The sequence below is a fragment of the Otolemur garnettii genome, unplaced genomic scaffold (assembly GCF_000181295.1).
Source record: "Otolemur garnettii isolate 467f Iridium unplaced genomic scaffold, OtoGar3 scaffold00048, whole genome shotgun sequence".
In the NCBI taxonomy this organism is placed as follows: Eukaryota; Metazoa; Chordata; class Mammalia; order Primates; family Galagidae; genus Otolemur; species Otolemur garnettii.
Window position 1 is genome coordinate 8,527,243 of NW_003852443.1, and position 27,646 is coordinate 8,554,888.

The 27,646-nt window shown below is 40.0% G+C and overlaps 1 protein-coding gene across 1 annotated transcript in view; it reads left to right on the plus strand.

Moving 5' to 3' along the window:
• The window catches only part of PDE11A (phosphodiesterase 11A), a 393,899-nt gene that overhangs the window by 115,407 nt on the left and 250,846 nt on the right, over nt 1–27,646 (plus strand). The window contains exon 3 of the mRNA XM_012806178.2: nt 25,711–25,800. Coding sequence (XP_012661632.1) covers nt 25,711–25,800 — 90 coding nt within the window. The remainder of the gene's footprint in view (nt 1–25,710; nt 25,801–27,646) is intronic.

The following is a 27,646-nucleotide window of genomic DNA, read 5'->3' on the forward strand; positions in this document are numbered from 1 at the left end:
GAATATACCTAATAAAGGAATTGCAGGGTCAAATGGCAGGTCTATTTTTAGTTCTCTAAGTGTTCTCCAGATGTCTTTCCAAAAGGAACGTATTAGTTTACATTCCCACCAGCAGTGTAAGAGTATTCCCTTTTCTCCACATCCACGCCAGCATCTCTGGTTTTGGGATTTAGTGATACGGGCTAATCCTACTGAAGTTAGGTGATATCTCAGAGTAGTTTTGATTTGCATTTCTCTGATGATTAAGGATGGTGAACATTTTTTCATATATTTGTAGGCCATGCGCCGATCTTCTTCAAAGAAATTTCTCTTCAAGTCCCTTGCCCACCTTGAGATGGGATCACTCATTTTCTTCTTGCTAATACATTTAAGTTCTCTATGGATTCTGGTTATTAAACCTTTGTCGGAGACATAACCTGCAAAAATCTTCTCCCATTCTGAGGGCTGTTTGCTTGCCTTACTTAAAAATTTCAGTTAGATAAGAGAGATTAAGTTCAAGTTATCTATTGTACACCATGGTAACTATAGTAAACAGCAATGTATTGTATTCTTGAACTTTTTTTTGACACAGAGTCTCACTATGACACCCTCTGTAGAGTGCAGTGACATCACAGCTCACAGCAATCTCAAATTCTTGAGTTTAAGTGATTCTCTTGCCTCAGCCTCCTGAGTAGTTAGGACAACAGGTGCTCACCACAATGCCCTGCTATTTTTTGGTTGCAGTTGTCACTGTTGTTTAGCTGGTCCAGGCTGGGCTTGAATCTGACAGCCATGGTGTATATGGCCGGTGCCCCACTCACTGAGCTACAGGCGCCCAGCCATATTCTTGAAAATTTTAAGAACATATTTTAAGTGTTCTCACCATACAGACAAAAAGGTAAATATGTGAGGTTCTGCTTATGTTAATTAGCTCAATTTTGCCATTCCACAACGGATACACATTTCAAAGTAACATGTTTTACATGATGAATATGCATAACTTTTATTGGTCAATTAAAAATGAGTTAAATAAATAAAAAAGAATATTGATGATAAAGGAAAATCAGATGTAGCTGAAGATTTTAAGACTTAGTATCTACAAAGTCCAAATAACCAAAGGTATTCTTGATGGTAAACAGTGTGAGAATCAGTGGATTAGCCCATGACCGAGTATGAGGCCCAGGAGAGGTGGCCATGGTAAAGGAGCCAGAGCACATGACTCCTTTGGGCTTTTCCAGTTAAGGTTCAGAGACCAGATAAGGCTCCATTTGCTCACAGATCCTTAGAGGTCACACATCCTCTTTGTCACACAGGACATGTGAATCAGAGGACCACCATTTGTGTTTTGCCCGGGACTCCCCAGGTGGACTCTGGGTCTTGCCTTTATCCCTGGCTCTCTCTAGTTTCTCTGCCCCTGGCCAGTCCAAGGCTCTCCTGGATAGAACATGTCCCTATCAGTACTGCGGGATGAGATTTCCTATCCTTTCTACCCTTCTCTGCAGATAAAGGGGGCCTGGGCCCAGAGCCTGGTAGCTATTCAGTGTTCTCCTTTTAACTTTGATTACTGGCTCAGCTTTTGTCCTGGGCTTCTCCAGGATGGACAGTGGGACTCACGTAGAGACTTTTTCCTTATATCTCCTGATCTGTATTTAGTCCATTGACTATTCACCCAGGAATTGGATATGGCTGTTGATCACTTGAGAAGCAGACACTGTGCTCATCCCCGCATGCCTAGTGGCTACAGGCCTCTTCATTTTATGCACATGTATGGGCTGCCTACTGCATGCACTGAGGGAGCTTGTTTGAAGAGTAAATCAGTCCTTAATATATCACCTCGGATTTTTACAAAAAAACCCTTCAGAAATGCTAGTCACTTTATGATTAGCAGCACAAATAATGATATTGTGAAAGCTGTTGAATTACATGTAATTAATTGATCAATTTAAGCCTAGAAGAATAAGCTTTAAACTGAGCAATGAGAAACCTAAGGTATCACATGTCAACACTGACAAAGTGAACGGCCCACACGTATTCCATCAGACTTGTAAATAGGGATTTATCCTACTTCTTGTCAGGAAGTGTGTTTAGTATCATCATATTTATCCTGGAACCTGGTTTGTTAAGTTCATAACTTGTACAAAGGTAGGATTCTTGCTCACATAGCAGTTACCTTTTTACAGATCTCATTGCTGTCTTTGGATTCCCACATAGGGGCAGCAATTCCAGGTACTGTGACTTCTGTTCTGTGAGCTGGATGTGAGATGGAGGAAACTTTATAAAGTTCTAAGTGGTTCATCTTGCAAGGGTACAAGTGAATCTTTCTATGAGTAGAATATGAATGTTTTGACATAATAACTAAGAAAGTTACATGAAGGCTATGTTAACCAGTTTGATGGAAATGTCATGGATTGTGTGTGAAAACACCACACTGTACCCCCAAAGTGCATCAATGTACACAGTTACCATTCAATAAAAAAAAAAGGGAAAAAAAAAAGTTCTAAGTGTAATTCCTTCAATCACAAAATGAACTCTCTCTTCCTACGCCCCTGGGTTCACCCACACACAACCTCCTGAAGTAATTTAATTGAGTTAAAGTATAAAAGAAAACCAAGAAGACATCAAGCCTACAAATGTTAAAAGAAAGGGCAAGTGAACTGCAGAAGCTGCCTCATGGAAAATATGAACAGGAACAAGTATCTCATCCTCACACAGATGAAGCTTCAAGTTCACCCTAACAGACTTTAAAATACTAACGCAGGCAGAGCAGGGTGGCTCACACCTGAAATCCGAGCACTCTGGGAGGCCAAAGTGTGAGGACTGCTTGAGCTCAGGAGTTCAAGACAACCTGAGCAAGAGTGAGATCTCGACTCTACTAAAATAGGAAAAAAACTAGCTGCTGGTTGTGGGGTGTCTATATACACAGCTACTCGGGAGGCTGAGGCAGGAGGATCTCTTGAGTCCAAGACTTTGAGGTTGATATGAGCTGTAATGGCATGGCCCTCTAGCCTGGGGCCACAGAGTGAGACTCTGTCTCAAAAAGAAACAAACAAAAAGAAACAAACAAATAAAATACTAGTGCAGACTTAAAAAGCCTGTTTTAACATACAGTTGTTTATAGTGGTCTTCATGTCCAAAGATTCATGGAGATAATAAATATTCATTTAGGTCTGATCTTACATCTAAACAATGTTACTGAGTATTTTGTCCAAACAAATGGAGATTCTCCATGAACGAAAAAACAGTTTCTCTAAATATGGTCTCCAAACCCCAAAGAAGGTGCCCTTCTCTTGGCCCTCCAGGGGCCAAGCAGGGCATGGATCTGAGACCTCGTGGGCTGGTGCACACTGCTCTTGGGAAAGGAAGGACAGGCTATCTAAAGGGGAGGCGGGACACTTGGTGGCTGTGAGAGAGCCCTGGCTGGCTGCATGTGGAGGAGGAGTTGGCTCATCTTGGTCTGGATCCTCCCTCTCTCCAAAACTCACATTTCCCTGCAAACTCCAGCAAGTCTTCTAAAGAAAAAAGTTTTCACTTTGTAAAGAAAAAAGATCTCATTTTGTTGTAAACTTTTTTCCCCCTGTTGATTCATCCACATGGACCTCAAAGGACACAGTCTCGGTTGTCAAGGTTCTCAAATGTCTGCATTTTGAGAAACATAAAAATTGAAAACGGAACTTCAAGATACTTCTAGACTATTCTGTTATTTCGAATAGTGAATTCTTCAGTTTCAGTCAGAAGTCATACTTAATGGGAACTGATGAAACTAAACCTATGTGATAAGTTTCTATAGTTTATTTTTAGAATCACAGAAATAAAACCGTCACATTATGTCAAGTGATTGTCGTGAAGCTTTGTAAGTTTTCATTAGATGAGATTCATTGGATCATGTTTTGTCTATCTTATGTTCTTTTAAAATCCACTGTGGCACTACATGTATATGGTGAACTTGGTGTTATACTATTTTAAAGTATACCTCAGAGCTTCAAGATACTCTCTACATAGGGAAGTGGTTAATATTCCTTTGTCAAAGAGAAATCAATGCAAAATAGTTATTTTGTTATTCCATTTCACCAGCAATCTGATAATCATCAGCCCAGGGATATGGAAAAGGTGTTTTTCTGGAACTCCTTGGTCCCAACACTGGACTCTTAACTCTTTTATTACCAGTAAAGTCATAGAGCAGTTTCACCTCTGACAATGTGAACCAATAGTCTGTCACCCTGAAGGATGATGAAGGTTTTGTTCCCTCCTATAATCTCAACTGTTAAGAGGTGTGTTTTCATTTTCTTTGCATTTCCACAAAAAGAGATCAATGCTGGATATTCACATTGGATTTAGGATATTTAGAATATATTTGGATATTCCATGTTTCAGAAATACCCAATTTAGGAAATTTTGCTACTTTGACTTAAAGATCACAAGTGGTGGGTTTATATGAAGGTAAAATTTTCTAAAATGATAGTGAATAACTAAAACAGAGAAAATAGTTCCAAGGCAGAGTCTGGCCTGTAAAGTTTAATTTGCTGTCTTGGCAAGGTCTTTTGAAAAATTAATAATTGAAAGGAAGAGCGATATTGCCTGGTTTCCTGTTTACCTTCACTGGCCAGGGTCAGTGGTGTAAGGACCAGCAGAAGATGAGAGCAGAGTCTCTCTCAGGACCAGACCGGAAGGCAGTGGGGAGCTGCTGGGGAAATTTAATCAGAAAACTGTGAGGCCAGGTCTGGGGAGGAAGCAGTGGGAGCAAGGAGGCGAGATCTCAGGGGTGAAGCCCTGGCGGCAGAAGGACCAGTGAGGAGAGTTCTCTGATGTTACGGGTCATAGTTTATTAGGACTTGAAGACTTAGAATAAAAATTACCAGACTGCTTCAGTCCTTCATGTATTCAGAGAGGTCAGGAATTTTTCAGTACATTGATCTAAACATATATGAGTACTGGTAGACTGGGGGGCGGAAAAAACTCTAAAGCAGGTAAGTAATAAATAAGATACTGTCCCTACCACATTTTAGACTTAAATAAAATCAATAGTTTGGAATACTTTGAAATTATCCATCCCCCTGTGGAACATTCCTGAGAGCCCATCCTTTCTTTCAAACTTTCCAAATCTTAAAAGCTGACACTTGCTCTAGCTCCTATTTTTTGGCTCCATATTTTACTACTTAGGGTTGTTTGCTCTCAGCCCCTGAATCCCTTACTTTTTTATCTGAGTTGTGTCCACTACATTGTAATGTAAGCTTTGAGGAGCTATTGAATTATAGGTGTGTGCCCCTGAATCAACTGTCGTTCTTAGGGAAGACTTCCTCTGATTTTGTTTTATACATAGAAGTTGCTTCTTAGGCAGTAAGAGTGTAGACAATAAAATCTGAAGCTACTGTTTTGCTATACACTTTCCCTAAAATGTCATGAAAACAAGAAGGAAAAATGTTTGAGTGATTTTTTCACTTTTAGAAAATACTTAGTAGAAGTACAGGTGATAAACCAAGCATTTTTCCCCTGGAAAATGAAAAAGATACTTCTAAAGTTAGCTTGAAGCATTTATGTAGAATATCTATCTGTGATATGAAGGCAAGATAAGATGAGTGCTGAGTCTAACATAATTCACACCTACAGTGCTTCCAATAATAGAAATTGTTTGTTTTGGTTTGTGAGCATTAATTTCCCAAACTAATATGTATTTAGTGAGAGCTTTTTATTTATTTATTTTTTAATTAAATAATAGCTGTATACATTAATGCAAACATGGGGTACAGTGTAGTGTTTTCATATACAATTTGAAATATTTCATCAAACTGGTTAACATGGACTTTGTGTCATTTACTTAGTTATTGTGTTAAAACATTTATACTCTAGTTCTAGAAAAGTTCACTTGTACCCTTGTTAGACAGACCATATAGGTGATCTTTCCAGTCACCCTCCCTAGTGAGAACTTTTGCTATCCATCCTTTATCCACCCAATTCATGTCTGCCCTGAAGTTTAGGGGGCTGTGTGTATACGAGAAGAGTGGTACCACATCCTCCCTAAAAGAAAGGTGAACAGTAGGTAGAATGTGAAGAAACAAAGACATACATTTGTGTGTATGTGTGCATACATCAGTTTGTTCAAGAATTCGTTCTTGAATATTTCTTGAGAAACATTGTACCCTGTTTTAGAGGGGAGAAAAGCAAATACAATATTGATTGGTACCAAGGAGTTGACTCTGTATCCACGGATTTCAAACTGGATCTTGTAAATTTTTTTGAGCTGATGGCCTTGTGTAACTCTCATGGTATAGAGAAGCATTAGGGCAGTCATGGACAAACTCACTTGCAAGAGTAGGTCTGCCAGAGATATTAAGAAGAAATTTTTTGCCCAATACAAGTAACATTATTTCTTTTAGCTCAGGCAAAACTCTACCTGGTAGTCAGCATTTCTGTAGCGTGAGCTTGGATTAGGCTCTGATTTGATCATGGCCATGATTGCTATAATATATAAATATAAGCCCCAAATACAATTTGGGCTTGTAAATGGTCATATTATAGTTCATTTTAGTTAAGTGACAAGAAGAATTTAAAGCCATAGCCCATATTCTAAACTTTTCTTTTAAAGGAAAAATAAAGAGACACAGCAGATGAGAAAATGTGCTGATATTTCTTTAAGCAAACACAAGCTATGTCCACTTGATCACCTGTTAAATAAGAAAGGACATGTTAGAATAAAGCAGGTATCTGTATTTCCTGACCTGGTTAATGTATATACACATGTAAGTCATGTTTCATGCATTCTTAGATGGTTTATGCCTATTTTTTATTAAATCATCTTTTATTTATTAACATATATTGCTTTAGTCACCAATGTGTGCTGAGTGTTGGGCTAGATGTTCAAGAATGTCAACCTAGTGCTCCTAAGAACTCAGAAATATTTTAGACATCGATTCCAAATTTTATGAAATCCAATACATGAGGTAACATTGAGAATTGTACCTAAAATGAAGGCTAATGGTAGTTTCCCCAATGAACGTTATGTTTGTGTACACTTGGTGTTTTGGACACCCAGCAGCTGACTAGGAAGCCTTGATTTTCCTCTAGAGAACTATCTCATTCCTCCATTCTTAGTCTTTGTTGTTTCTACCGCAAGCTTAATTATGGGCATATGTTGCATTTCTGGCCTATCATATGATTAGTTTTCTCAGGCCATAGGGATTGGCTCAACAATGACCATGCGACCCAATTTAGGCCAACAAGAGTGAAGCCAAGCACCTTTGTGCCAACCGTCAGGGAAAAGAAGTTCTCTCTAAACTGTTGAAATTTTGCCTTGAATAAAGATGACCTAAAGCTACTGTGGTGCTTGAGACTAAAGCCCACATGAAGGACAGCTAAGAAGTGGGTAGGGAAAGAACTTTTATGGTCTAATTTAAGCTCTGATTCAGCACTGGCTGAAGCTAGCTCTACCCTTTGTGCTTTTTATTATGTAGACAAGTAAGTTTCCTTTTTCAGCATATGCCAGACCCAACTGGTTCGCTTGGATCAGAGTTGAAGATGTGCTATGGAAACTTACAGTGAGGTACTGCCTTGTGCCAAGTCACAGAAGGATACACAGATGAGTTACAGATTTATAGACATTGATACAAATGAAACGCAATAGTACAAAGAGCAATAACAGTTTAATGAAGTACCGTTTCTTTGATGAGTTGGGGAGAGTGCCAGAGAAGAAATGGTAGGACAAAAGGAAAAGTCCAGAAAGATTTTATCAAGATGACATTCCAACTGGGCCATATAAAACAGGTAGAGTTTGACAGATGAAAAAAGTTGGCAAGAACATTCTAGAATGAGATAATTATAATAAATAAAGACAGAAGTCTGGACCCTGGATATTTTCTGAGAATGATTCTTTTACAACACTATCATTTTTGTGGTGATCATTTCACTTAGATTTTCTCGTTCTTCTTGATTCAATTTTGTAAATATCTATTTTGTTTAAATAGAAATTTGCAAGTACACCAGATTTGCAAGTACATATATGCTTAGGGTTATGGGAAAGGAGTATTATAGTTCCTTTAATTTCCTCCTGTAGCTGTGATTATATTTATCACTTCTGTTGTAGCATATTTGTGGTTTCTCCCCTCTGATTAAACTGCTTATTTCTTATTGTTTTTTCCTACATAAGCCATTTCTGGATTTATTTATCAAATTTACTGCTTATTTTCTTGTTTATTATTTTATGCTTTTATTTTATTAGTTCTTTTCTCCTGTTCTCTTCGGGCTTATATTTTTGTTCTTTTTGCTTAGTCTGTATGTAATTGAGCTTAAGTTAAATATTTAAAACACAAAGAGGAATAGCACCAAAAGGAACGGATGGGAAAGAGTAGGGTGAAAAGTGGAAAGTGTGAATGGGGACAAGAAAGCATTTGGCTTTGGAGAGACCTTCTTAGTCCGTGAGCTAGTCTATTCTAAGATACTGAGTGGGAAATCTGGCTGAATTACTGACAAATCATGTAGAAAGCCTCCTCTTTGCCTTTTTTGGATGGATTCCCTAATCTGGTAATAAATGATTAATGGGCCCTACACAAAGTTCTGTTTGTTGTTAGACCAGATTCTACAGCTTTCTTGATCTTCAAGTCTACACATTAAGGACGCCCTGAATTTACTAGGCATGGCTTTTATCTTTGAGTTGCGTAGACAAAATTTGGGAATTTGATCAAGGCTTTCACATTTTAGGGTACTGCTATGTTAATTAAATATTAACACTCTAAGCATACCTTCCATAGTCTTCCTTGTCTTAAACTCCACTGGAGATATCACTAGAAATTAAAGAATAGTATGTTTTATTATCCATGTTATTGGTATTACATTTGGATGATGAATTATTTTGAGAAAACAAAAAAATAAAAAAGATATATAAGCAGGAATCCCCTCTGGTCTTCATGTATTTCTCTAAATAGTAATTTTATATTTCTTCACTATTTTTTCCTGAGATTATTACATATCTTCCCCAAGCACCTGTATAATACCAAGCCATAGTCTTAAATATCAGAGATACTTTCTGATGAGCTTCTAATGAAATTTTAAAAGGTAGTATATGTGACATAAAAATACTCATACAAATGTCGTTTGAAGAAAGCCTAGTTTTTAATATGTGTAGGCCATTCACATTATTTCTTATGTTAAAAAATTTATGACAAAAAAATTATGACAAGAGGATATATTGGGAAGGATAGTCAGTGGTTACATTTATATCTTTTCTGGATAGGAAACAAAGGTTAGTGGGCTCTTATGGCATTGAATGGATGAGAAGATCTGGGAACTGTTAGCATAGATAGTGAGGTGTGCAGCGCCAGGCCAGAGCACACTGGGTTTGCGAATGCAAGTTTCAGAAGCTCCTGGATTGCTATGACTTGCTTATGCCTACATATGGATAGCAATCAAAGATGGCACCATTGGTGTGGAACTGGGAGATTTGAACATTAATGATTCATTTGGCACAGATGAAACATTTTGAAGAAGGAAGCCTTCTTTCTTTGAAAGGATGGGAAAACAAAATGATAAACCTGGTTTTGGAATGCTGCGTTTCAGCTAGCATAAGGACTTTCAAGTTAAAATGTCCTGTAAGTATCTGATGATGTGGAGCTGGAGCTTGGAGAGCCAATAGCATCAGAGAGCCAGCTCTGAGAATTGTCCCAGAGGTGACAACTGAAGACTCAGGTAAAAGGAAGAGTCTTTAGCACCTGTTTAGGGAGTATGGTTGGATTCTGAGTTCAATTCAACCTAGGGCCAGAAATGCTAAAATTAAGAGTATAAAATACAGCAGTGTTTTTCAACCTTTTTTTCATTTCACAGCATACTTGAACCTGGAGTTAAACTTCTGCCACACACTTAAATTATGTTGATCAAAAGAAAGAGTTTAAGAAAAAGAATATACTTATTGTGCTTTGAAGTTCTTTTGAAAATTAATTAGTGATCTTTAAAAATTTTCATGGCATACTAGTTGAAAATGACTGAGATAGAGGAAACAAATGTTATTGGAGCTCAAGCTCTCTCCATATCGGAGACTAAAAGTTGGGGCCAAAAGGTAGCAAAGGCAACTGACTGGAAGTGGGCATAGAGATGTGGGATAGCAAGGTCACAGGCAGAGGGGATTAGTGACGGGCAGAAGAGTGCCAGGGAAGTAAGAAAGCAGAGGAGGAAGTTTTCTCAGCTATCCAAGTAGCTGGCAGTACCGAGTTTATTGTGTTGTTTCTTTTTTTTTAACTCTTGCTTGAAGGTTAATTTTTGCATGGCAAACTCATTTTATTTTGTAATATTCTTATGTTGTGAAAATAAATAAATCCTTAAAAGGGAAGGTAGAAAGATATTAGGAGATCACAGACTGAACCTGGGAATATAACTTAAAAGAGGTGTCAGAAATGCAGAAAGAGAAATAAAAGTAGATAATACATGGAAGCCACAGTTTAATATCTGGCTGGTGAGCAAGTGTTAAGTGCTTCAGAGAGAATAAGGACTTAGAATAGCTGATGTATTTTGTGATCTGGTAGTTGGAAGGTGATAGACAAGCTACAAGTTAAAGACTGTAGATAAATGGTAGGGGAGTGAGGACATGAAGATACGTAGATGTAGAACACACAGTGAAGATGCAAACAGCAATGCCAAATGAAAGGAAACACACTCCCCCTGAAGGGAGGGGGGGATCTAGATATAATATAAAAATAATGACAGTAGAGGGGAAGGGCTCGAAGATTCCTCAGAAAAGATAAGAATCTAAAACGTAAGTAAAACTTAAGTTTTACCCTGGCCTAAGCAAAGGGATATTTTCCTGGATTGACTGATAGGGAGATAAAGTTGAAGGTGAATGAGAAAAGTTATTAAGGTTTTTAGTTAATTCTAAAGTTCCATGGAACCAGAATAAAAAGAAATAAGCAAAACATCTGGTTAAGCTTTATATAAAAATAACATGTAACGAATGGACAAGCCATGACCTGGAAGAAAAATTTTTGCAAAACACACATCTGATAAAAGACTTATATCCAAAATACATAAAGAACTCCTCAAACTTAATAATAAGCAAATGAATAACTCAACTTAAAAAGGGGCAAACAATTGCATCAAAGAAGACATACATAAATGACCAAAGAAGTATATGAAAGGATTCTCAATGTGGTATATCATTAGGAAATTACAAAATAAAATGTGGAATATTACTACATACCTATTAAATGGCTAAAATCCAAAACACTGACAATATCAAATGCTAGTGGGAATATGGAGTAATAGGGACTCTCATTCACTGTTGGTAGGAAGCAAAATGGCACAGCCACTTTGGACCACAATTTGGAAGTTTCTTGAGAAACATGACATACTCTTACCATGCAATCTAGCAATCACACTCACGGGTGTTTATCCAAATGAGTTGAAAACTTAAGTACGCACATTTGCACATAAATGTTTATTGCAGCTTTATTTATAATTGTCAAAACTTGGAAGCAGAAGATGTCCTTCAATAGGTGATTGTGGGTACATCCGGGCAGTGGAGTAGAAAGAGGTGAGCTGTCAAGCCATGAAAAGACACAGAGTTACCTGAAATGGATATTGCTGAGTGAAAAAAGCCAATCTGAAAAGGATATAGAGGATATGATTCCCATCATGTGACTATATAAAAAGGAAAACTATGGAGCCAGTAAAAAGGTCAGTAATTGCAGGCAGTGCCTGAGGCTTGGAGGGTGGGGCCTGGGCCCCATATACTGTGGGCGGTGTGTTCAAACCCAGCCCTGGCCAGCTAAAACAGCAGTGGCAACTGCGAAAAAAATAGCAGGGCATTGTGGCGGGTGCCTGTAGTCCCAGCTATTTGGGAGGCTGAGGCAAGAGAATCACTTAAGCCCAGGAGTTAAAGGTTGATGTGAGCTGTGACGCTGTGGCATGCTACTGAGGGTGCCAGAGTGAGACTCTGTCTCAAAAAAAAAAATCAGTAATTGCCAGAAATTCAGGGAGAAAGAGGGAGTGATTAATAGGTGGAACACAGGGGGCATTTAGGGCAGTGAAGTATTCTGTATGTTACTGTAATGGTGGATATGGACATGTGTCAAACCATGGAACATGCAACACAAAGAGTGGACCCTAATGTAGACAGGACTTTAATTACTAACAACGTATCAGTGTTGACTCACCAATTGTGACAAGTGGAGTGTCACACTCAAGCAAATATTAACAACAGGGAAAACTGTGTGTATTGGGCAGGGGAAGGTAGGCTAGGAGAAATCTCTGTACTTTCCACTCTGTTTTTCCATAAACCTGAACACAGCTCCCCAAACAGTCTATTCATTTACAATGTTTTTAAAAGGCTGAAATACTGATACATGCTACAAGATGGATAAATCCTGAAAACAGCATGCCAAGTAAAAGCAGCCAGATGCAAAAGTCCACACGTTGTACGATTCGGTTTATATAAAAGCTCACTACTTTCTAAACCAGGAATTCTAAAAAGGAAGAATCTCGATGAATGAGATGGTGGAAGGAAGGTTCCTGCTACTAATAGAAAAATCTCTGTAAGTTCCTCGCCCAAGGGACTGTCACAAACTGGTTACTATACAAAAGCGGTCAACATAATGAACTAGGCCCACTGCACTGATATGTACATGTGACGCATGTTTGGTTTATCAAATTTAGGTCACCTAAGGAGAGGGTTAAATGGAGAGAGGTGGTCAACTATGGACATTCTACTCTATTTCAAATTTAAAGACAAGCTTAGGTATTCCTCGACAGAAATTGTCTAAGAGGAAATGTTCTTTTCATACACTGATGGTGATATAATAAGATCTTTCCAGCATCAGCGGGCTGAACCTTGAATGAGGTACTATATAGTGTAGCCTCCTGCTGTGCTTGGTAAGTGAGAAGTCATAATAATCTTAAAAGCTAAAACTCAAGATTACCTGATCAAACTGTAGCTCAAACCAACTTCTTACAGGAGCTGTGCGTTACAAAAGCAGGTGGAATAAATAGGCAGGATGGGATATGTAGGTCAACCTCTTATAGAAACAACCTGGACAGGGTTATACAGGTAGGTATCTTTGGAAAAGTTCGTCCCACCGTGAGAGGCAGCAGGCCGAGTTTACCAAGCTATACTATTTATTCATCTTAGACCAAGCAATCATAGTTTGTAGGCCTATTGGACTTATCAAACTGATGACAAATTGCTGATTATCAAGGAAGATTTATGATTTGTGAAAATGGAAATTGGTTAATATTCTTAGAACATAAAGAGGGCTTACTAAGCAATAAGTTAATGTTCAGTAAAAAGTAAGCAAAAGACACAAAGAGGTCAAATTAAAAATAGACAATCAAAGAATTATAAAAAAGTGTTCAATTTCACTGGTAATAAAATACATCTCAGTTAATGGAAAAGTGAGTATTGGTTTTTTTTTTTCTGAGACAGAGCCTCAAGCTGTCCCTCTGGGTAGAGTGCTGTGGCATCAAAGCTCACAGCAACCTCCAACTTCTGGGCTCAAGCAAGTCTCCTGCCTCTGCCTCCCAAGTAGCTGGGACCACAGGCACCCGCCACAATGCCCGGCTATTTTTTGGTTGCAGCCATCATTGTTGTTTGGTGGGCCTGGGCTGGATTCAAACCCGCCACCTTAGGTGTATGTGACTGGCGCCTTAGCCACTTGAGCCACAGGCACCGAGCTTTGAGTATTGTTTTTATCTGCCAGATAAGACACAGTTTAAAAAGAATGATGACACTCCATGTTGTATGAGGGTGGTATACATGAGTACTCGGATTAACAGGGTATGAATTGGTGAAGACTTGTTTGAAAGATGAGTTGCAACAGCTTTTAATATTTTTATGCACGTATTCTTCAACCTTAAAGTTTCACCTTTAGGTATTTAAAAGAAGTATTGTCCACATGCACAAAGATATGTTTGTAAGAAAGTTCACAGAAGCATTATTTGTAATAAAAAAAATTGGAAACAATGTGAATTTTGATTGATGGGTATAGCTACCCCCTAGAAAATCCTACAGACATTAGGGTAAATAAAGCAGATCTCTTTGAATTGACATGTAAACATTTCTCAAATACATCGCCAAGGGAAAAAGAAGTTACAGAAAATAACCTGTAGCACAATCCCACTTATGTTTACAAACACTATTAAAACTAGATATCCTATGTATGAAGTTCGTTAAAAACCCCAGAAGAATGTGTTATAAATGCTAATGGGGGTTGTTCCAGGGGGAAGGAGTGGATACCAGGCGAGGAGATGAAAGGAGGCCTGTAGTTACTTTCCTCTGTCCACTTCTAATACTGTTTGTTTGAACAAAAAGTAAAATATTGTGCATTGTTAGAGGTTATTATAATGTACACATACGGTATATTAGTATTAGAAAAGCATTTAGGATATTACCTTGTACAGAGAAGTGGTATGTAAGTATATATTGAACAAAATAAGTGAGTCCCAATATTACAGGTTTATTCTACATAAGAAATAATCATGGGATGCAGAAAGATTTAATTGCAAGGATGTTAAATCCTAAGATTGCCTGCCTGCCTGCCTGCCTGCCTGCCTGCCTTCCTTCCTTCCTTCCTTCCTTCCTTTTTTTCACAGCGTCTCACTGTGTTGCCCAGGCTAGAGTGCCAGGGCATCAGCCTAGCTCACAGCAACCTCAAACTCTTGGTATAGGCGATTCTCCTGCCTCAGCCTCTTGAGTAGCTGGGACTACAGGTGCCCATCACAACACCAGGCTAATTTTTTCTATTTTTAATAGATACAAGGTCCCCTCTTGCTCAGGCTGGTCTTAAACTTCTGTGCTGAAGGGATGCACCTGCTTTGGCCTCCCAGAGTGCAAAGATTACAGATGTGAGCCACCATGCCTGGCCAACCCTAGGATTGCTAATCCAAAATTGAGAACAACCTAAATGTCTAACAGCATATGATTGACCAAGTAACTGTATTAATCTATACAATGAGTGATATATTTACAGTAATTTTAACAGCCTTATTGAGGCATATTTTACATATTATAAAATTTACTCATTTTGAGTTACCAATTCTGTGATTTTTAGTAACTTTATGAGTGGTACGACCATCAACATAAATCAGTGTTACAACATACTCCTAATAAAATTCCCTATTCTCACATACAGTTAATCCTATTATTATTGTAGCCCAGACAACCACTAATCTACTTTCTCTATAAATTCTCTTTTTCTGGCCATACGATGGGACATTTTGTATCCATAGAAATTGGTCAAAATAAATGATAGCTGGTTATAAAGAGCAGGGGAAAAGCAGATAAAATATTATATATAGGCTTAGCCTACTTGGGATTATGTGAAAGGAAAGAAAGGTGAAAACTTGAATGATATATTCCAATATGTTACTAGTGGTTAGCTCTGAGTGATAGAGATGTGGGTCCATTTTTGCTTTGAAATCTATGATCAGAAAAAAAAAAAATCCCCCCAACAGCAATTCTACTGCTGGGTATATATCTAAAGGAGAGGAAATACCAAAAACTTATCTGGTCTCCAAGGTTTACTGCAGCACTATCATAGCCAAGCTTCGGAATCAACCTAAAAATTCATTAACAGATGGATAAAGAAACTGTGTCCCACACACACAATGGAATATTACACAGCCACAAAAGATAATCTTCTGCAATTTGCAACATCATGGATGGAACTGTTAAGACATTCTGAAATAAACCAAGAACAGAAACACAAATCTTCCATGTTCTCAGATATGTGGGGGAGGTACATTCAGATCTCCTGGAGCCTGAGAGTAGAATCATGGTCACAGCTAGGAATGTTAATGGGGGTGAAAACATAGTTAGATAGAGTGGACAGTGTTTGATAGAACAACAAAGTGACTGTAGCCAACACTAAGTTAAAGTAAACTTTAAAATAACTAAAAGCACAGACTCGGAATGTTCCTAACATAAAGAAATGTTAAATAAATATCCTGAAGTAATGGATACCCCCATTACCCTGATTTAATTACTTCTCATTGTGTGCCTGTATCACATGTGCCTATGAAGATGTACAACTATTAGGCACCTATAGTGATTTAAAAAGAATGAACCAAATTATCTTAGAAAGAACACGGTTCCTACCACGGATTCCTTCAGGGTCTTCCTTTCAGTGGTGTATCTGTGAATAAAAGAGTAGGAATTGAGAATCACCTTCACCTCCAGACATGAGAAGATTACTTCTCTCAAGTTTTGTGTGTGTGACATGGGGGGCAGGAATGGGGAAAAATAGAAATAAGGTTATTGGATGGTACAAGTAGTACCTGTGTGATTCAAACAGGCAGCAGGCCATGCTTCTACAAAGTCAAAGAGCATGGGTGTTCGTGCTGCTGGGCTTTGTTGGCCTCTTGGGATATTTTGACCAACTCTTGCTTGTAGGAGAAGGGTGAGAAGAGTAGGAAAAGGGTGCTCATTCCAACACCACTTTAATGCCAGACAGAGGCCCCCATAATCCCTCTCCCGAACAGGGAAAACAGAAGAAGAGTGATGAGAGCACCTACACCGGAGACTGAGTCTGTAAAGATGCAAATTTTGTAAAGTGTTCTGTCTGCCCTGAATCTGGGCCGTCATGAGCCCGGCCTGGGCTTCCCTTCCTTGTGGGCTCCTCTCCACATCTGTTCCCACTGTCTGTCCTGCCCCCACTTGTCTCCTACAAACAGCACCTCCTTTTTCTTTGTCGTCTTCTCCTGTATCTTTTCTTAAGTTCCCCCACCCTATTCTGCAGGGGTCCTCAAACTTTTTAAACAGGGGGCCAGTTCACTGTCCCTCAGACCACTGGAGGGCCAGACTGTGGGCCTGTGATGAGTCGGCTGCTAAGCAGGACAGGCAGCAGTGGCAAAAACACCTGGTGGGCCAGATAAATGTCCTAGGTGGGCCGCATGTGGGCTGTGGGCCGTAGTTTGAGGACGCCTGCCTTAGAGTATTAATTCTAATTGGGAACAATTTCAAAAAGAACGTAAGTGGATTATCTATTCCAGACCAGTTTTTAAAGCAAAGTTGATAATTTAGGTTTCTTTGAAAGGGGGATATCACTGATATAAAAAGGCCAAGTTTAGCTAAGTATATATTTTGGAATGAAGTAACAAGATTCATGTATGATTCTGATTTTTGAAATAAAAAGACACCTATTATCTTTACTAAATTTAGGCAGAAACAATGTTGCAGTGAATGAAACTACACCTCTGGAAATAAGGATTTCCTCTGGAATTTCTAGAAAACTCCAAACTAAGGTGGCACCTGTGGCTCAGTGAGTAGGTCACTGGCCCCATATACTGAGGGTGGTGGGTTCAAACCCATCCCCAGCCAAACTGCAACAAAAAAATAACTGGGCATTGTGGCAGGTGCCTGTAGTCCCAGCTACTCGGGAGGCTGAGGCAAGAGAATCACCTAACCCCAAGAGCGGGAGGTTGTTGTGAGCTGTGATGCCACAGCACTCTACCGAGGGTGACACAGACTCTCGCCCTACCAAAAAAAAAAATAAACAACAACAAAAACATGCCAAACTTATATCAAAATTATTCTTTAAAATATTCTCTTGCTAAAAAGGCTCTGAAAGTGTTTCAGTATACAAAAATATGGCTTTTTTTGTATTTTGATATGCTACTCTTCCAATTCCTCTACTTACAGAGTTTATTCAGTTTTCGACTCACAGCTATCTTAAAATACCTCCAGTTCCAAATCAGGGGGCCCTAACTGATGCCATTGTTAGCCTGAGGGAAGAGGGGGCTCTACCAGGGAAGCTGCACAAAGCTGTCTGTGGGGAAACCTTCTCTCACCCATTCACTTAGCTGTGACCCTTCAAGCTGTTTTTCTTTCAGGAGGGGGGTCCATCAAGTGGATGGCCCCAGATGGCCCACTCCAGGGCTGACCTCTAGCATATTGTAATGGTGGATAACTGGACCAGACCAGACCCTGGGTCTTCTTAGCCTTTCTCTGTGGCTTGCAAGTTTGCAAAGGCCGGCTACCTACTGTCTTCCTTTAGTACAAAGATGGAAGGCCCAGAGCTCAGATTTTATGCTTATTAGTGATACTTTCATGAGTTTCTAGGGCTAAGTGACTTTTTTACACTGCTTAATGATTTTCAGTTTAACTCCCTTTCTGAGTGGGATGTTGTAAAGATTAATTAGCCAATGTTCATAAAGTGCTTTCAAGCTGAAAAGCGCTGCCCAGGGTGTGCAGACTCATTAGCTTCTTAGTCATTAAGGCTTTTTAGACCTTTTGGCATTCACAAACTAGATGGGGAAGGCCAAATTAGTACCTTTTTTTTTTTTTTTTTGGAAAGGAGGGACTTCAGAAAGAGCAAAACAGAATAATAGATTATCTTTTTAAATTTAAGACATCTCACTGGAACTGAAAAATATATGAAAATATTTTGTTTTCCACTTTCTATTTCTGTGCTGCTTCAGTTTTTTCTTACTCGCTCTTTTCATAAATGCATTTGCCTGCTTCCCTTGCACACTTTAGAAACTCCATGGATCACTGGCGGATGGGTAGGCCCAGTGCCGTCGTCTGGCCCCAGAGTGCTGGATTTTCATGCCAGTGAATGATGCGGGGTAGAGCGTTTCCTTTTCAATAGAGATTCTCCCTCGGTGTGCAACGCGTCATGAAGGTACAGTGTTGTCTCTGTCCACACTAACCTTTGGTCAATATATGACCATTAGTGTTTAATTTGATTCAATGAAGCCTTTGAGGCTGGAAGAAAAGTACAAATTCCCTGCCAAAGGCATAATGAATCCTGAAAGAAACAAGAGATAAACAGGATTAGATTGACAGCTGACTTTTAAGTAGCAGCATCTGCACTTGATAATTCAGGAATAATATTTAAGTACTGAGATAAAATAACAGCAAACCTACAGTACCTAGAATTGCATATGCAACTAAATTAACTTTTTTTCTTTGAAAGAGAGAGTCTCTGTCACCTGGGCTAGAGTGCAGTGGCATCATCATAGCTCACAGTGACCTCAGACTCCTGGGTTTGAGCAATCCTCCCACCTCAGCCTCGCAAGTAGCGGAGACTACAGGTGCTCATCACTATGCCTGGCTAATTTTTTCTATTGGTAGTAGAGACAGGGTCTTGCTTTTGCTCAGACTGGTCTCCAACTCCTCAGCTCAAGCAATCCTCCTGCCTCAGCCTCCCAGAGCACTCACTAGGATTATAGGTGTGAGCCATCTCACCCTCCCCCAATTACCTTTTAAGACAGGTCATAACATAAACATATTTTTATACAAAACAAAAACAAAGCATTTACCCCCAACACAAAGGATATTCTAAAAGCTATCTATGAAAAGTAAATTAATCATAGACAGAAGGAAGGAGGTGCTTAAAGAACTAAAGATAAAATTGGTACCCATGTGGGCCAATATAAACAAACACTAAGAATAACAATGTCCAATATGTAGTGACAAAATGAGATAGAACTAGGAAAAAGTAACACATGGACCAGGCAAGTAGGCTTAAGGAATATTAAGTGTTGACATGTTCCAAGGTCCTTATCTTCTTTGGAAGGTGCCTGAAGATGTTCAGTTTAGATTTGGTCAGGTTCTGCATACAATTTCCATAGTTCCATCACAAAAATAAGGGAAAGAGAATGTGAGGAAGGGGAGTAAAGGGAAGAGAAAATAAAATCAATAGAAACTGACTCCGTCAAAAAGGGAGTAAAGAAATTCATCACAGATTTCAGTATTAGTTCTTGGGGCCCTCCTCTTATCTATGTTGGGGAGTTCACAGATACACACCAGCAAGACAAATGAATAATATGTGAATGAATGCTTAAAGCTTGGGGTGAAATGTTCAGTACCAGCAGCACATCAGACAACACAGGAACTGTGTTACAGGAGAGAACCCCCCAAAACAGGGAAACCAAATCTCTATAATGTACAAGAAGGCTACCCACCCTCCCCTCCCCGGACGAAGTATTACTTTTATTATGCTGAATGGTAAACAATTCTTCCCCTCGCTCTGGAGTAAGACATTTCTATCTTCAAGGCTGTTCATTATAGTAATACGACATCTTTTCAGTTGACTTAGTGAGTGGGGGTAATTATTGTGTAAAACTTAATTTAAACTGATTTTAAGAGTGGTTCTAGTTATAATAAAGACAGTGATACAAAGGTGCATCTGAAATGTTTGAATAAACTATTCAAGGAAATGTAAATACGAAAGAAGAATATTTTACAATGTGTTTTATTTTATATTAGCTAAAATGGATAAAACCAAAATAACTTACATACAACACATTTTAAAATTTAAAATGATCCTCAACATTTTGATAGATAAACATAGAGGTGGAAGGTAGAACGGGAAACAATTCCAGGCAATTTTCTGCTATGACAGAGACATAGCAGAAAATTAGACTGTGGGTTATCTGGGAGAGTAACAGCTGGAATCATCCAGTTTAACTGGAATACAGAGCGTATAGACTGGGAGAGAGTAACTAGGGCAGAATCTTTTAAGTCTTTCAACACGAAATTGAAGTTTGAACTTTAGCCTATAGTTTTTGTGACACCGCAGAAGGACTTTGAGCTGGCTACAATCATCTCACGAGTGTAATTAAAACTGATGGTAAATTTGAGAGTAGTGATGGTGTCAGGTAATTTATTGCACGTGCTGCCTTGTTCACCCAAGGCCTGCCGGTCGCAAAGGCAGTCAGGCAGCTCTTGTGAAACTGAGCTGAGCTGCACATTCCAAGCACAGTGAGTAGGATGTCAGCTTTGCCATTTGCTTTTGCTTGGATGCTGCTGTAGAAGCATTAACTTGATAAATTGGAATACACAAAACAAGACAGCATGAGTGAGCCTCTTTTGCCTTTCAAAATGCCACGTTAAATGCTTCATAATCAGTTTACATTAGCAGAGTTTTTGTTGTTTTTCATTGTCACTGAAGAATAAGAATAGCAGTCACATTGTGCTATGAGGGGTTTGTTACATTTATAGGAGAACATTTTTTGAAAGTGGCATTTGTTAAACGTTTAAAATGGAGGAAGATCATGGAGTTGCCTTTCCTGAGGCTGTGGCAAGTAAATGTTGCTCATCTGAGGACTGAATCCAGGGATGCTTTGTCAGACACATCTGGGTAGGTTAAAGACCTCATCATACCAATCTGACTTTCGTGCTTTCTTGCTACTACATTGCATTCTTCAAAAAATACCTTATACTATTTAGAAAAAGTATTTTCGGATTGAAAATGTTTTAGACTAACAATTGGATGAGGATGGAGATTTGCCATGGACTGACAGTGTGATCTTGGGCTGTTCCTGGGCTCCTGGAGACAGAAAGTGTCCCCAGGCCTAAGAATGGGCTTCTTGGGGAGTGTACTGAACATAGGCTGGTTCCCGCTTCCTGGTTCCCTCACCACTGTATGTACAGCTGGAGCCACGCCTTGGTACTGTAGGCTTTGCCCTGGCACGGCCCTTACCTGTGATCAGTTCTGTGTCTCTAAAACAGTTTAGATGCTAGATGTTAGATTAAATGCCTCACATTTAATACCTGATCAGGGATCTTCTTTTCTTTCTTCTGCTATTTCCCTCCCTTCTACCACCAAAAGTGTAATCTGATCCTTAACCCCCTAGCTCCAGGCTAGGGCCCTGCTCTCCTAAGGCCAGCTTGTTTTCTGCTTGAACATTCTGCCCTGGCTGAATGGGGTATCAGTGAGGTTTGCTCTGTTTAAGATCTCCCTTAAGGCAACTGCTAGACAGACTACCTCCTGAGGACTATGTTATCTCTAGAAACCAGACCACTTTCCGCTTCTACAATCTCCAATAACTGCTTCTACACTGAAAGAATCTCCTTCTAGCCATAGCAGCCTGTCTGATCGTATGGTAGTTAATCAGGCCATCATACCAGTGACATTAAAGATATGTATTACTTTGGGAGGCAGGAGAATGTAGAAGTTAAGGAGGCAGATTCTGGAGTTAGATTGCATAGATTCAAAATACAGCTTCACCAGTTACTATCTAGGCAGCCTTGTTAACCATGAAGGCTTTGAGATTCTTTTTTATATTGTACTTTCAAACTAGTAAGTTAATCTGCCACAGTCTCATAGATGTTGACAGGAGACATGGGACTCCTGCATCAGTGACAAAGGACAGTAGCAATAGTGAGAGCATCAGCATTTGTCTTGGTTCCCTGACCCCGTAACAGCGCACATAGTGGATTGCATTACTGAAGAGGAATCTCAACTGCAAGCAACCCCCATCTTTTATAATGGACAGAGAGCCTGCCTGACCTCTGCCTGGAGGGAGATATTATCTTTGTTCTACTGAGTAGTAAACAATTCTGCTCTTTGCTCTGAAAGGAGATATTGTCTTTATTTTCCAAGGCTGCTCACTGTACAAACATCCTTGAAAGGAAAAGCCAGTGCCTCTGTTTGCCAGATATAACAGAGCTACAAATAATTATCTTCCAACAACTTTGGGCTGAAATTCTTTTTTTTTTTTTCAGAGATAGAGTCTCATTTTGTCACCCTTGGTAGAGTGCCCTGGTGTCACAGCTCACGGCAACCTCCAGCTCTTGGGCTTAGGCAATTATCTTGCCTCAGCCTCCTAAGTAGCTAGGATGACAGGTGCCTGCCACAATGTCTGGCTATTTTTTTGTTGCAGTTTGGCTGGGGCCAGGTTCGAACCCCCACCCTTGGTATATGGAGCTGGCACCCTACTCACTGAGCCACAGGTACCACCCTGGGTTGAAATTCTTAAAGTCTCAGTTTTCTTACCTGAAAAATGGAATTAGTGGTATAACATATGCCACTAATATGTTGTGAGGATCAGTGGATATAATACAAGTAAAATGCCTAACATCATGCTTGACATTTAGCGTCATGGCCAACACATTGACAAAAGGGCTTTGTCAATGTCAATTATGATGATTAAGGATTGTTTTTTGAATAAGATGCAAGCATGTTTATTGAATTCTTGGTTTTCTCTAGTAAATAGATTATTGCAACTCACTGATATTTCACATTATTTGAATCACCAAGTATCAGAACTAAAAAGGACCATAAACCTGGCATTTTTATAGATAGAGAACAGGCTCAGACTCAGGCTCATGGCTCAGTGGTTAGGGTGCCAGCCACATACACTGGGGCTGGTGGGTTCAAACTTGGCCGGGGCCTGCTAAACAGCAATGACAACTACAACAAAAAAACAGCCGGGGCATTATGGTGGGTGTGTGTAGTCCCAGCTACGTGGGAGGCTGAGGCAAGAGAATCACTTAAGTCCAAGAGTTTGAGGTTGCTGTGAGCTGTGACACCATGGCACTCTATCGAGGGCGACATAGTGAGACTCTGTCTCAAAAAAAAAAAGAAAGAAAAGAAAAGGTTCAGAGGGATTAAGGAACTTATTGAATTTCACATAGAAAAGCCATAAAAAGAACAAAGGTCATCTGATTTAAAATCCAGATTCTTTTTTTGGCCACGGGGCTGGGTTTGAACCCACCACCTCCGGTATATGGGGCTGGCGCCCTACCCCTTTGAGCCTCAGGCACCACCGAAAATCCAGATTCTTTTTAATTATACATGATGCCTGGGGCTCAATAAATACTGAGATTACAAGTGAGATGAAGCAAACCTATGATATAAGGTCAGACAGTTAAGTTTGTGAACTCATCCTAGGTAAAGAGTTACATACCTCACTGCTGAGTTATCACTATGGTCACCTTCAAATTAGTCCCCTTGGGAAGCTATGCAACAATCCTAGCACCTAGTCTCCCCTTCAAAGCAATTATGGAACTCTTTTTCTGGAATGGCCATGATGAAAGCTGTCATCATCCTTTTTCTAGGATAAGTCACAAACTTAATTTTCAGATGACCTTGTAAGATGACAGCTCCAATGGCCATTCCAGAAAAGAGTTCTAAAACTACTTCGAAGGGAGGACCAGGCCCTGGTCTTGGTGCCTGGCTTCCCAAAAGAACTACTTCAGCAGTGCCTATAGTGAAAGTCAGCAGTGAGGGATGTGGTACTTTTTCCAGGATGACCAAGTATATCTGAAAACATTTCACATATTCCTTTGGTCGGTCTCCTTCCTTCTCACTTATTTGACTTATGAACCATTTTACACTTGGCCTCTGAAGACTGATATGAACAAAATAAATAAGTATTGGAGAATTAAAAATAGTAACTCCTACCTTCACCCCTTTAACCCCATTATAGTCCCAGTTTCCATGGCAGAGGAAAGCCAGAGACCCGTGAGGGAAGTGCTTTCTCTGTGTGCAGGGGATGTGGAAAGTGCCTCATTCTGATGGAATATCAGGAGCTTTCTGTCCACAGCTTTCAGCTTGCTTAGGGACAGATGGCCCAAGGCATGGGGGGGAGTAGTAGGGAAGGGGAGAGGGGGCTAACCGAAACAACATCAAGTTCCAGAAAGCAACATGTGAAAATTCAGGGAAGCAATCTATCCTGAAAATCAACCCCTTGATTTTCAAGCTCTTCTTCATGCTGATCCCACTGTTTCTCTCTAAGAGTGAGGTCATAGCTTCAGTTTCTGTAGGGCTCGGAAATTCTTTCATGGATCCTCTTAGGTCAGTTAAGTGTGCCCAGGTAACCGAAGCAAGATCTTAATAGGAAAGAAATGACAGGGAATGTGAATTGCCCTCCATCTTATGTCTACCTCGAGTCCTCTGCAAAATCAGCTCCCACTCCAGATAATGCAGCTCTGGACGTCCCAGGGGCGCCTCAAAAGCGCTGCTGAGTTGGCCGCCTGCCGCTCTGGCCACCCACGGTGGGCGCCGCACTGCCCTCTGCCGGGCATGGTCGGAACTGCGTGCGTCGCCGTTGCTCTGCGCTCTGCGGCTCCGCCCTGGGCACCTGTGCTTGTGGGCGTGTGAAAGAAAGACTGCGACAGAAAACCCACTCTTCCACGGGCTGTAGAGAAGCTCCAAAGCAATGCCACTTGTTTCTATACGTTGTGAAGAGTTTACGGAAATAGTTCTTTCAGTTTTTTACTTGGAGTGTTCTATTTCTCTGGAACTGGAGATGAATTGAGTGAGAGTGCCAGGGGGTCGTGAAAATCTCTAGACCTAGAGCCTTGTGATGAGACAGTCTAGTTAGGGTCCATCTATCTAGTTAGCCCGTCACAGCTGGGTGTTTCTGCCCAAAGGAGAAGCTCTGTCTTCCACAGGCTTCCCAGCCTTTCCCCAAACAGGCTTCATTAGAACCATCCCACCCGTTTGTATTTAGGTGCAGTTATGTCTCACGCTTAGATCTCTTTTGCAGAGGCTGCTAAACCCTCTGGCCCTAAGTTCCCACTGGGCCCACTGCTAAAATCTGGTGGCCAACAGGTCCAGCCTCAAGCTGAAATCCCCGCCACAGGTGTGAGTGGCACAGGGTTAAAGGTATATGGTACCGACCAAATACCTTTAAACAAAGGAATTGACTTATATCCCACCCACCTCCAAATGTGAGTGTGGGAACCTGCCTTAAATTCCAGACATATCACAGTTCATTCTCTTCTTTACCAAAAAGGGACTATAATGACCTTTAGATACAATTCTTATATCACAGCCCTCATAATCTGTTGCTTTACTTTGTGTTTTTATAAATGAGAATTCCCCAGTTAAAGCTTGATTTACGTCATCTTACCATTAACTCTGAAAAATATTCCTTCTCAAATTGAGATGCTAGTATCGACATCTCCACACTCAGTCTCGATGATCGGAAAGAATTACAGCCAGGCATGTGCAGGAACTGTGGGATTTAGTTCAGGGATGGATGTTTTAATGTGCTTCCGTCCTAATGTTCTTAATCCTCTCTGTCCCCCAGGTTATGCAGATGTATCTTCCCTTTTGTGGAATCGCCATATCTAATGCTCAGCTTTTTGCTGCCTCCAGGAAAGAGTATGAAAGAAGCAGGGTGAGTAGAAAGGGAACAATCCACCCTGCTCTGTCTCCCTGGTCTCTGTGAGTCATTGTATCTTTTAAAAACAGCAGATGATTTTCCTATAGTCCAGGAATCTTTACTATTTGTATAATCCTGCAAGGCGCTGGTTGAAGATACCCTTTTCTAGCTCAAATTCTCTGTTGTTGTTTGGGGGAAATAATCCTAGATCCTTCTTACAAGGAAATTAATTTCACATCTGTATAGTGAGGCAGCAGATCCTTGCCTGTTTGTAGCTTAGAAACGAGAAGGCAGTTTGGGTGATGTTTTTACAACTTGGTTCCTTTCAGAAGCAAGACATCTCAAAACTTGATTTGACTCCACTTCCAAGATTTTGTTTTTGAATTGGAGAGGTTTTCTGAAACAGTATCAAAAGACACTTGGAACAATAATACAAAGACTTCCATAAAATTATAAAAAAATACTCTTAGAGGGACTGAGCTCATATACCTTCATGAGTTATGAACTAAATAGTGACAACAAGACCAGTGCTCAAAAGAATTCTAAAATATCGAAGATATATTAACCATAATTATTCAACTCATTCTACTTTTAAACATAGGGAGATTACTGTCACAATTTAGTGATATATTAGAAAGATGATTTCAAAAAGAAACCCTCAGTTCATCTGATCATCAAATTGCTTAACAACTTCCTTTGCTAGGTATTATAATTTATGAATATTTCTCAGTAAACAGATGAACACAGTTGAGAACCGCAGCCATCATCCTTAACAAGGCGTAAGACACCTTTTCTCTGATCTGGGTCCTCTTTTCATCTTTAGCCCAAAGTTTGCCATTCTCCTTTCATCTGGCAATCCAGCAATACAGACTGTCCAATTTTGAGCAGTCTGGTTGTTGCATTTTATCATACCTTTAACCAGATCCTTCCCTCCATCCCCAATGGGTCATGTCTCCTTCTCCTCTCCACCCCCACCCCCTGCCTTCTGCCTTGCACATTCTTCAGGATCCATCCCGTCTTCCAGGTAATCTTCCCCTTTCATTCACTGTTTGTCTTGTATCTATGGCTATGGTTCTACTGTGGGTTTCTTTCATACTATATTATAACATTTTTTTGAATTTATACAAGTTTGTAATTGATAAGCAAAAGGCCCAGCAACTTTAAAAACACATTAAAAAGCAACAACTCACATTGGCCAAAGATAAAAAGGTTATAGAGTAGAAATGGAGTTTACTCAGTTAATGAGGGCTTCCTTCTCCTACCCCCTTATGAACTCCTTAAGGGGAAGCTTCATGTAGAGTCGATCTTCGCATCCTTGAGTATGGCATGATTCATTTACTCTTTCAACAAATATGGATTGTGTGGTTCACTTCAAATGCTGTCTGTCCAAATCCAGGCCCTGGTGGGACTTACTATTCTACTAGGAACAATAAATAATAGACAAGAAAACAAATGAAAATAATATGCTATCAGGTTGTGCTGAGTGATATAAAGAAAATTGAAGTGAGATAAAAGGTCTGGGGAGGGCAGAATGGGAGAATGTTTATCATAGAGGATGACCAGGATGACCAGGAAGGTCTCCATGAGGAGATGATGTATGACCAGAGACCTGAATGAAAAGGAACAAAGCCATACAAAGTTCTGGGGAGAGCACTCTAGGCAGTAGAAGTGTCAAGTGCAGAGGTCCTGGGCAGGAGAAACCTTGGTCAGTGTGTATACAAAGCAGACAGAAAGAAAGAAAAGGAAATGAGAATGGAGAGGTGAGCTGGGGGTCAGGAGGGAGAAGGGCCCTTGGGTGCCACAAGGGCTTTGGCTTTTATTCTGAGTACCACAGAGCCATAGGAGAATTCACCTGGTTCTG